The sequence below is a fragment of the Bacillus rossius genome, chromosome 12 (genome assembly GCF_032445375.1).
Source record: "Bacillus rossius redtenbacheri isolate Brsri chromosome 12, Brsri_v3, whole genome shotgun sequence".
Lineage (NCBI taxonomy): Eukaryota > Metazoa > Arthropoda > Insecta > Phasmatodea > Bacillidae > Bacillus > Bacillus rossius.
The window spans coordinates 23,577,719-23,589,980 of record NC_086339.1 but is presented as its reverse complement, the minus strand read 5'-3'; the positions used below and the strand labels follow the sequence as shown (position 1 = coordinate 23,589,980).

Genomic DNA, 12,262 nt, shown 5'->3' with positions numbered 1-12,262 from the left:
GACTTATTTTTCGAAATGATCTATGTTCCCATTATGCTTTTATTGCCAGATTGTTCCAGGATTTCTTCCATGTAAGTTTCGACTCTGATGGATTCAGACTATCCTAGTGTAATTTAGGAAATGCCTATTTCATTCATGTGTTAACCAAATATTCATTTAATTCAGAACAACATAAGTTTGTGGCTAATGAAAAAATAAAAATCGACTTGTAGTTTACTTGTAAGAATTGTGTGTTGCATTTATTTGATTCATTAATGTATGAGTAAATAGACTTTTTTTTAGGTTCTAGAACAATTGGGCTCACACAATGGTTTTATCTGTTGTAGAAGTGTTGGAGAGAGAGAGAGATAAATGTTCTTGAACGTATCAAACGACTATTGACTACCTACTCAAGAATTGACACACATTGACTGTTAGGTGGGCTGCTGATAAAATCTGGTGCCATGTCACCCAGTTGTGAGATATGTGTGGTATAAATAAGGGTCTCCTTAGACTTCTCTACCAAGCCGAATGTTGCACCCAGGTCTTATTTATTATTTATTATATTTGAATCTCCGCAGGAGCCTACTTGAGAATTTGACACACATTAACTTTTAAAATAGAACAAATTTATCCACCATGAAGCTTGTGTTGAAGCTGACGTCGTACCGACTATGGCCATTAAGCCCGTGCTCCGCACCGCCGGAACCATATCCCGTTTTCGGAGCGCGCCACTTGCCCAGCCGGATTGTCAGGCGAGCGCCTCGGGCGTGACCCCAATAGACGTAATGAAATTTAAAGGTACGGAACCCCGGAGGCTCGAACCCATAATTCAATTAAGGGAAAAGCCATTAGTACGAAATTACTAATTACCCGACATGTAATAAGTGCGTCGTAGCCACTCCGGGCGAGTACACCACGCACGGAGCAGACAACAAACTTCATTAACAGTCACCGCGGCCACTGGCCTTAATTAAAATGCCCGTGACTATGATCAAGTCAGAATAGGAGAAATCCCTCTAAAACAATTCGCAGTGGGACAATATGTTAGTAAATTTACAGTCGCCAACTTGATGTCACAATTTAAATAATTAAATACATTAAAACCATTGTTAAGCCTTAAGCACCCAATTACCAGGTGCTACATTTTAATTGGGCACCTGGAACATGTTTTAACTGGTAATAGAGTAAATTCAATTAATATAAGTTTTTTGACGCCGACTCATAAAGAAGAGAAAGTTTCTCTTCCTTGCGAGGCGGCCATGTTCGGCAGTCTCCAACCACTCCGCGCCGGGAACAGACGTGTGTCCGTGGGCAGCATTCAAGTTTCTTTCATTGATTATTTTTATTATGTACTAAATCTTTAAATTTAAAACCTCTTATTAATTCATCGCTGCCCACGTCGACTCGGCGCGTATTTTACTGAACCGGGCCTATCCAGACCGTCTTCATCGTGATACCGCGCTGCGTATCGTATCACTCACGTAAGTGTTTCGCCGAACTTAGGAGCCCGCTCATAGAGCCCCCCCTGCACCCGTTAACTTTCGGCGCTGGCCGTCTCCAGCGAGCATCGACCCACGCCCCGCGAGGCTGCCGCGGTAGCCATTAGTGTCGCGTAGTGTTATGTTTTTTTTGTGTTAATTGTGTAACGGCTAGACGTCGCCAAGTGTTGGTGAGAGTGGTTTGTAGCGGGACTAAATTAAAGGTAATTCTCACCAACTCGTGTGCACTAATTTTCCGTAGACTCCCGTCCTCCACACGGCCGAGCCGCCTTCACAGTCAAGGGAGAGCCATTCAGGTTACATTCAAGCCGTGTACCTGGCGGGGCACGCGGGGGCAGAGTACCCACGACCCAACATCAACGGCCTAGTAGCCCGCTAGCCTGGCGCTCCTCCGGACAACAAGAGCATCGCGACGCCCATAGCGCCCGTCAGGTACCCCCCGGACCTTTCACAGAGGTCGGGTGATGGCAAAGCATACACAAGAATAGATTTTTTTAAAAATTTAGTTTTAAACTTCTCATTTCCTCTTGTAAACACTTTATCTGTGAAATTGATGTATGCTGTTGTTGCACAATGTATTTTCTTTCACATGTCAGGTTGTACCATAAATATGGTATGGTTTTGGATTTAAATCTAAGATTTAATTCTAACTTATCCTAAGTACACAATGTTAAAAAAAATATATCATTTGGCATCCATTAATTGTCCCTTAATTTTGATTAACAAATTTTCAAAAATTTCTTGGTTAGGACCTCCAGACTTCCTGGTTAGACATTGACGTCGTACCGACGCTACCTTCAGCCGGTTCTCACCCGATCAGTGGCCCTCCCGTTCGGAGCGCGCCCCAGCCACATCCAGAACGATTCCAGTGAGGGATTCGCTACCTGACCTACGTAACAATTAAAACATAAGTTGCTAATTACCAGGATATTTGTCAGTGCCATTAAATGAAATCCAGGATCTCATCAGTGTTAATGCTTGTAAACAACAGTGTTCCATGTGACTATATTTTCAAACAGTTAATTATTAGTGATAGAAATATTAAGCCCTCAGCAAACAGTTTCCAGGTACTAATTTTTAATTAAGTACCTGGAAGGATGTATTATATAAAATTATAACTTTAAGATAAAATATAGGTGTTGGCACGTAGCAAGGAGGGGTGGAGGGGGGGGGGGGGGGGACGAGTCCTCCCACCCCCGCGTGGCGGCCATCTTCGGCAGTCTCCGAACACTCGCGGCCGGGGCGGACGTGTGTCCCGTGAGTAGCTTACATTTTAAGTGCACCGATAAGTCTTTATGTTCAGTAAGTAAATATATCACAACCTCGCTTTACCGCTGCTCACGTGTCCCCGGACCATTTTCGGCAGAGCCGGGCCTATCCCGACCGCCTTAACAAACACCCCGCGCAACCGCGTCACGGGTTAACTCACGGTACTGGCCGCCTCCGGTAACCATACCGACCCGCGAGACTGCCGCGGAGATTAGGGTAGTTTGAGTAACGTAATCATGTAGTGATATGTCATAAACGTGTATCAGTGCTGTGTGTCAATCGTGCATAACGGCGCATTATTAAAATAATTCAGTCCAACTCGTGTGTAATTTCAGTGTCACATGTATAGGTATGCAGTCTCCTACACTGCCTAGGGCGCATCCTGTATCCACTCAGTAAGCCAATCACCACCGTAAGCCGACGTACCTAGCTGGGCACGCTGGGGCAGCGAACCCACGAACCTCCTCAAGGTCTAGTTCTTCCAAGCTAGCCTGGCGCCCACCGGACAACGAATCTAAAGCTACGCCCTTAGCCCGCTAGGCATTCCCCGTAACTATTCCATAGGGACGGGTGGCGGCAACATCAAATTGAAAGTCATAGGTGAGTATGGAATTATTTGTAAGGGGTCGGTGGATAGGGGTTGATGGACACCTATGAATAGAATTGTTGCATTTATGCTGTGCACAAAAATTTTACAATGGGCTAACATTCAACCACTTTCATGGTAACATAGTATAGGCACAAAGTTAACCTGAATGTGATGACAATACACTGCAGTAAGAGTGTATGCTCTAATCAAATTTAAAAGTATAAATATTTATTTCATTAACTACAAGCTTAAATGTACAAATGTGTTAAATAAATTATAACATATATTATGAAGTACCTAAAACAAGTAATAACTTTTCAAACTACAAATTGCACTGGAAAAATGAAACCAAAATTCCTATTTCAGAAAATTTGAAAATTCCATACAGATCATCTATCAGATTCATCATGGAGTTAGGAAGATGGCTGTATTAAAAAATAAAAAATAAAATAGTATCTAGCTTATGAGTTATTAAATACCCTAGTAGAATAACTTGAAACATTGAAAATGAAAATGGTCTCAAACCATATACTGCAAATTTTTGACGACAGTTTATGCTTTAAGCTTTATTGTTTTTCCTATCAACAATTGAGGTCACTGACTATTTTATATCCTGGCTGTATTTCTCAAATTGGTTTTTACTACTATCCAGTAGTCGGTGGTCGTCTCTCGGGACGTGCACATCTCTCTCGCGGGCTGTTGGCTTGGAGTTCCCTGCGCCCTATTGGGTAACCGAAGGCTGGCGGTGCGCGGGGGGTTTGTGTGCGTGCTGGGGGCGGCCTAGCAGCGCCAACTGCTACCGACCGCGTCCCGCGGGTGGAGGATACGGGAGCCCAGCTCGAGAGATGCAATCTCTCTGGGGTGGCTGTGAATAACCAATAGCAGTCCGCGGACCAATGGCCGGCCTGTGGAGTCGTTATTACGGCTATCGGGGTGAAAGGTAGCCTGAATGCAGCTCGGCGCGTGGCAGGAAGCAGCTTCGATGGCGAAAGCACCGCAGGGGAGCTCGATGTGCTGCAAAAATGCGAAGTGTAGACGAACTGCGGGCTGGAACTTGCGGAGCTGTGAACTGCTGCGCGCGCAACGGAATTGAAATGCATCGGAACTCTGAAGGAAGACATCAGGAACCTTCAGCTGGGGCTGCTGTAGCTGTGGCAGCAGTAGCCTCGAGCGGCGCGACCTTAAACCGTCTCGGGGATTTTGGGTGGCGAGGTTGGTTCCCTCCCCCCACCCTGGCTTGAAAAGTACTGCTGTTGACCTGAAGAAGGAAGATGAAGATGGCGCAACGTCAGGCTGCCTTTCGCTCCGTGCGCCCGCAGTTCGAGCCAGTTTACTGGCTCGTCTGCCCACTTCTGTTTTAACTGTGGCTGCCTGGGCAGCTGTGGCTGGGCTGACGAGTGAAGTCGCCCGCCCCTGGGGGCGCTTGCGCCCCTGGTTAATAATAACCCAGGAGTTCCCAAACTTTAAATGCGGGCCGCAAGGCCCAAGCACCCAACTCCAGCATGGTTGATTTTTCAGCCCCTCCAACTCTTCTTACCTGGACCCTTCTTCCCTCTTGTCCAGTAGTTACCTGCTTGCTTAATGCATGTTATTTGATCCCCGCATGAACCGGCCCAGGGTTTTCCCTGTGTCTATGCAGGTTTTACCTGGGTCACATTAGCTAGCTTTAAAGCTAGGCGACCAATGGGGCGTCAGTCATGGCACCAATTGCAGCCATGGCTGGCCAGTAAACCCCAATAAGCACACAATGCACGCGCCCTTGTCCTGCATGGTTAAAAACCCGCATGGTAGAGTGTATAGGCTTCGGCCTGAGACACACTTAGGTCCCCCCCTAACCTGGACCCTCCCCTACACACTTAGAATTAACTTAGGCTAGGAAAAAAAAATTACTATCCAGTAATTTCGGCGTTTCTACGAAAGAACGTGGCTGGAGAGACTATACGTAAGCGTAAGTAGCAAATCATTCGGAAACCAATACTCTCAGATGTACATGGAGTTAGGAATTGCAAGGTGACGGCATACTGTGAGAGAATAAATTAATCACCTTTTCTGCCATCGCCATATTGTTCCGCTCAAAATATAGCGAAAATGGTACTTGATAACGTTTGATGATGGTTATAAATATGAATTTAAAAGTCTGTCGTTAAAAACCGTCCATTTGCTTACAAATATTCATTCAAAACTGTTTCTACAGTGCAAACACTACATTGAAGCTAATGTTTTGGGTGTCTAATAGGGTAAAACAATGGGCTGAAGGAAGAAAGAGTTTCACATACTTTCCATGTAATCATGTAGACGTGGCCACCTCCTACAGATAACCCTTTTCCACTCCATTAACGTGTCAGAAACCAAAAGGCTAAATAAATGCATCATCCCTCAACCGCTATCAGATTTAAGGGAAAGCGGCTGAAGTAGAATTATCTGTAGTCTAGTGAAAGTTTTGGAAACTAGCCCAGCAGACACACAAACTTCCATAATAATTTTAAAGGTTTATATATGGGTTCTTTAAAGTTGATTTGGTAGAAAAGAAGAATGGCCTACGATTTTAAAGAAGAAAAAGATGTTAAAGAATTTTTGGAAAATCTAGGGATAGAATATAGGTTCGGTTGTTATCATGAGAAAAAACCAGAAGGTAAGACTTGGATTATACTAGGTCGTGAAACATAACCTGTTGACCATGCTATATTGATTTGAATAACATAATCAAACAGTGCTTACAATACTTATTATTTTATGCACCAAATGGCACATAAAAAGTTTATTTCCTTCCTTAACTCTAACTCTTGTGACCAATACTCAGTTAGTTTAGTCGTTTGTAGCCAATTTTCCCCCTTCCTGTTTCAAATATTTATCTATCTTGCAATAGGTTCATGCCAAAACAAGTATCCTCATTTTTCACAACATAATTTAACCCAAAAAAATTGTCTTCCGTGTTTCTGCAGTTACTCAAATCCCTTGAATGTCATCAACATTTAGGGTTAAAATAATATAGTCTTCAAGTGAATTTGTAACATAGATGTATCAATTTGTTTTTTTCATTTTAAATGCAGAAGTCCCAAAATACAGAAACAAAATTTGGCTATACCGTAAGGTAGCTGCTATTGCAAAATTATGGTATTCTAATAACCCTTCATCTATATAACAGCAGCATTGCAAGGTAATTTTGGTAAATATGTAGTGTACGGATTATCGTCAAAATTTTTTTTTAAAAATCTTAAATAACTTTCATTATATGCTCTTTTACGTCCTCTTTTCATTACCGCCTGCGGAGATAAGAAATTCCAATTACTTTTGGAGATATCGCCGTTCGTAGTTTGCAATACAAGACCTATGTAATAATTCAACCTCCGCAATTTTATATTTTGCAATTCAGATTTTTAAAAAATTTTTTGACGATAATCCGTACACTACATATTTACCATAATTTTCCTTTATTTTCCCTAAACTCATTGTTTTAAAATTGCAACTGTATTTTAATAAATTTGCTAGGAGGTAGGTTCATGAAGGCAAGGGAAATAGTGGGGAAAAAGCCATTAAAATTGAGCATAATATTGATTGGAAAATTATTTGAATCACTGTGACAAAAGTATTGTTTCATTTCATGTATCCGATTTAGCCCTTGATCCTGAGGCACATGATTCTTGCAGTTTTAATTAGTACAGTCTATATCATAATATCTAAACAAACTCAAAATCACAATACAAACAAATTATGTCAAGTCTTGTGTAAATTTTTTCTTTCATATTCAACTTATGATCATAATCCATTTTTATATCACAAGTTGTTATGCCCAGGATCGATTGACGTACTAAATTTAAACAGCAAGGATAATGTACCACAGGATCAATGTTTACAGGATCATGTCTTAAGGATCGTGATAAACTTTGATAAATGATTTGGAATTTTGTAGTTTTTTTTTGTTTTTGTTTAAATACAAAATGAATAATTACAATAAGTTATTTCTTGGTTCTGTTTTAGTGTGTCATTTACTGGGAGATTATTTGGAAAGCATAAAAAAGGACTATGAAAAGGCAGGAAAGGTATACAAAACAAACTGTGAGGACTACAGTTTCCCGAGGAGTTGCTACAAAATCGGTAACTACACAGTGATTGGAAAAGGCAAGCAAAAGGAAGATCATGGACTTGTAAGTAAGTTTCTACAGTGATCTACAGTCAGTCTCACTCTTAGATCGCAGTACACAGCTTACGGCGTGTGCTGTTGCTAAATCTGTAACACATTATGAATATGAGATGTGTTTCTGTGGAATAATGATTGCACAAGATAAGAACGCATGTAGTTATTTGTAATATTTTATACTATCCTGCATATATATTTGTAATAAATAAATTGACACTCTTTTTCCTTTAACTCGCAAGAAATCGTTCACTCACTTTCATTGGTTCGAATTCACACTATAATTGTAATTTGAACTTCATAAAGAAATCATAACAGATACCTTTTAATCACTGTCACTACTGCTGACCAAAGTTGAGCAAAGCTTCCTTAACTGCATTGTTCACACTCATTTTTTTTTTTAAAGTACTCAAATTCTTTTAACACAATCTTGCGCTCCCTCCTTTATAGCCTACCAGTGTAGTTTATTTTCGGTGTTCCACCTTCCGTAGTTTATATTTATGTAACTATACATATAAAGACAGAATATAAAATTTCACGTGAATAAATAACCTGTCAAAATTGTAACTAAAACAAGGCACCAGACACAGTGCGTTGCTTGGTCGCGAGACATGGCACTAACTGGCAGGCTGGTATTCAGAAATGTGTGTCAAATGAAACAGCTGAACCAAGGAAGCCTTTATCATTGAACTTGCTTGCACACGGGAGTATTTCTCTTTCGAAGCAGTTTGGGGGGGAGCCTCTATTACTAAGCGGCCGAGGGCTAAAACACATCTTCACAGCTATGAACACGAAAACTGTAGGAGCAATTGAGATTTTGCTTTTAAAAACAAATATCATTCATTGCGAACATCTTTCAAGCTTTCGACCTCCATATAACTTTAATAGTATAAAAACTCCGCAGAACAAAGACATGGACAGCACCAGTGGCAGTCGGCGTATCAGAAAGAGAGAGAAGGCACTCATTTACTTCCACACTGCAATCTAAGAGTGAGCTGCTCTAAAGTAGGTTTGTAGTGTTTTTTTTTTAAATACACCTGTGAAGAAATATACTTCACATTAGTTGAACTGTCAGTTCCTACCAAGGCAATCTGGTGTTGGTTATCTGCATGATCACCTGGATATTGTTTTTGATACAAGCCGTCAAGTTTTCTGGGGTACTCCTGTTTCCTCTACCACTGCTCCAACTCATAATTTCACTTAATTTGTCATTTCCAGTAACCTAAATGCTGATGAGATTTTTAACAATTCATTTGTTCACTTACTTGTCATAATACTGATTATTAATTCATAGTTGACAAATCACTGCTTGTTTTTTAATTTTGCTTGTTCTTAATTTGTAATTCTTCATTTATAATTGTGAAGGATAAGTGTAGATCTATGAAATATTTTTTTCAGAATTGACAGAATTTAAGTCAATTAGAATCAGAAGTTGATATGAAACTGTTGTATGAAAAGAGAAACTACATATTTTGCTGTAGTGGATATAACCTTTTTTATTATTAAACTCTGCAATAATTTCACAGCAGATATTAACTAAATGTTATCTATTAGTATTAATAAAGTCACGCAAGTGTTCATAATAAGGGTTACTTATGTGACCTTTCATATTTAAAAATTAATTTTTAGAAAATAAATGGTGTATAAAGTAAGCTATCAGAATTAATTTACAGGAAAATCTCTTATTAAATAGTAAAGGCCAGAAAAAATATTAGGCCATAACAATTCTTAGATTTGGCAATTATTTTGTGTTATGACAATTGATGTAAATTTTAAAAATACATATATAAGAATTAGTTAAATGTAGTTAGGTTGGGCTTCTTAGGAACTAATCCTATCTGCTGACTAAGTGCTATTTCTTTAGCAACAATGGACACGTTAGCATGAAGGTTTAAGTAAACTGTTGCACTCTGCAAGATACAAGAAATTGTGATTGACAAGCTGTGTCAATACTGTGTACAGTATGCCCATAACAGAATGTCCCAGTTATAAATTTTATTAGTATCAACTGTAAGCATTGGTTCAAGGTCACAATTAAAGAGTAACAAAAAAGTTTTAGATAAGTGCATGCACGAGTTCTGTCCTGTTTTACTCACTTGCAGCGCCACCTACACATAATAACTCCAGAGCATAAAGCGGTTTGTGTTCTCAAATTTCAGCCCTCCCCATTGTAATCTCTCTGTACGGGAGTGGTTGAACGTCGAACTCCCTGACTGTTGGATGATTGAGCTCTTTTCTGCTGGCTTCCACACATAACACTATACAGTTTTTTCCTTTGGGGCTTTATAAAAGATTGTGTCAATGTTCCCCTGCTACCTAATTATTTGCCAGAGTTGAGACTTGCTACTCCAGACTTGTTAACCAAAGTGTGGGAAAAATTGGACTTTAGGTTGGATGTGTGCAGGATATCTAAAGGTACAATTATTTAAAATTAGTAAGAAAAACTAGTTTAGTGTACCTAATTTGATGTATGACTTGTTGTAAATAATCTAAATTACACTGTTATATTATACCATTGAAACTGGGACATTCTTTTACGGACAACCTGTACTTGTATCTCAGTCGTGCAAGACCTGGGTATTTTTGCATTCAGCTTAAACACGTATCAATTATCAACATTTGTGCATAAGTGTGGGTTTTGTCTGCAGGCCTTTGACTATTACCTCAAAGGCTGCAACCTTGGGGAAGCAGATGCATGTCTGAATGCAGGACTGCTGCTGACATCAAAAAACACAAATGTGCAAATCGAAAAAAAACATGCTCAGGTGAGTTCAGCCATACTTATCCTTAGGTAATGTTCCTGTACAGTCAAATCCTCATTACAACCTACCTAAAAACCCACCGTTTTGGTACCTACTTGATAGTGAAAGTACTTATACATTTTGTATCGTTTCAGTAGGAAGTACTTGTTGGGACCTGAAAATGTATACTTTAAAGTTAGAAATCCTTTATAGTAAGGTAATTAATGAGGTTTCACTGTTTTGATTTATATTCATACAATCTTCAATATCCTTCTGTGTCTCAATACATTTATGTAACATTATATTGCATTCAACTGCATGCAGTATTTTAAAGATTAGGCCAAGTGTTTTTTTTTTTTTTTTTTCATACAATCTGTACCTACAAGTTACTTTTATACTACGATATATGGCTTCACACAGCAACAAAAAACATTACTTCTTTTTAATACTTAACATGTGGAACTTGTGCCTTTAAACTACTTGAAATGATAAAAGATGAAGTCTATAAGAAATGAAACTAAAAGTAAGTAAAACTAAAAAGAATTTAGTGAAAGCTTAATAATTTCTGTGATGCGCCACCAGGGCAATTCGGGTCCAGTTGCCAGTGAGGGCAGTCTTGGATTTTTTTAAAAATGGAAAACTTGGCTGTCATCATAAGCCGGTGGATTTTTCCTGGGTACTCCCATTTCCTCTAACCCTTTACCTCATAACCTCTTGCGGTCTCTAATGTTCCCAGTGTTCAACAAGATGTTAAGGCCTTGATTTCACCCATTCTGTATTGTAACTACATAGCTAAATACCCTGCATCTGATATTGTGTTTATAATCATGAAAAATAATTTAGTGCAGGCTTACTCCTTTTGACCAAGAGATTCACCAGCAACAAATCATATCTTGGATGGATGAAAATGTGACCCACCTGAATTAGGAGCCACAATAAAAGATCAGATAATCTTGTTACTTAATCAAAGCCAGACACGGCGTATTAGTAGGGTGGTGCTTGTATTGTGCATTTGTTCCACAGGGAGTGGCACTGCTGGAGAGGGGGTGCAGCTTGAACCACGCCTACTGCTGTCACTTTGTGAGCGGCATTTTCATCAGCGGCATAGAGGAGGCCAGCATCAGCAAGAACATGGAGAAGGCGTTCAAGTACGGGCAGAAGGCGTGCGAGCTGGGCAACATGTACGCCTGCGCCAACGTCAGTCAGATGTACATGCGGGGCGAAGGGACGGCCAAGAACCTCGAGTTGGGCGAGAAGTTCAAGAAGCTGGCCATCGAGATGCGTGACGAGATCGTCAAAAAGAAACCGACGTTGACCTTCCAACAAGGGACCAAGCCTGTCTAGTTACGGTCTTGTAGTCGTTAACCACCGTTTCGTAATAAAAGTGTTACTCGTTTTACTGTGGAGTATTCAATGATTCGCAAGGGCTGAAAGTTCTCATTTGGGAGACGTTCCTAATTTCATAAATTTAATTTATCTTTGCGAAAAGCTATTTATTGTTTGTAAACACACACATGTATGAAGTGGTTAACAGAGAAGATATTTTTATTTTAATATATTTTCTGCCATATGGTAAGAGGCTTATTGAAGCTTACAAACCAATTAAAAAAAAAAAAAAAAAAATATTGAAGACCAAGTTGAATCTGATTAACGGTCTGCAACAGGAAAACTATAAATGGGGGAAATTCCAGTGAAGAAAAACTTTTTTTGTATATAGGATTGGATTTCATACAATCGGATAAAAGTAATTATTTAAGAGTTATTTTGGTATTCTTAAAAACGTAAATGCAGCCAATGTATTGGGGGGGGGGGGGGGGGGGGGGGGGAATGAAATATATAATTTTGCTTTAAAAACTTTTATTTCCTAAAACATTTGCTATGCATGATGGTTGATCGGTATTCTTGGGTTTGAAATTATAGGTTAAATTTCAAGTACCTAAAGTTGTCAGCAGAGGGAGATTTCAAACATGATTGTTTTTGTCAAGTAAAAATGTATACACATCATGTACTTTCAAAAAGTATAACTTTTTTGGCAGCTGCAATGCAA

The 12,262-nt window shown here is 39.6% G+C and overlaps 1 protein-coding gene across 1 annotated transcript; it reads left to right on the top strand.

Annotated features, from left to right (window-relative positions):
* Positions 1-5,670: 5,670 nt before the first annotated feature.
* Positions 5,671-11,614, top strand: LOC134537715 (cytochrome c oxidase assembly factor 7 homolog). The gene is made up of 4 exons (XM_063378456.1): positions 5,671-5,971; positions 7,318-7,484; positions 10,123-10,239; positions 11,239-11,614. Exons 1-4 carry the CDS (start codon positions 5,872-5,874, stop codon positions 11,557-11,559), a joined length of 705 nt encoding a protein of 234 aa, XP_063234526.1. The 5' UTR covers positions 5,671-5,871; the 3' UTR covers positions 11,560-11,614.
* Positions 11,615-12,262: the final 648 nt, after the last annotated feature.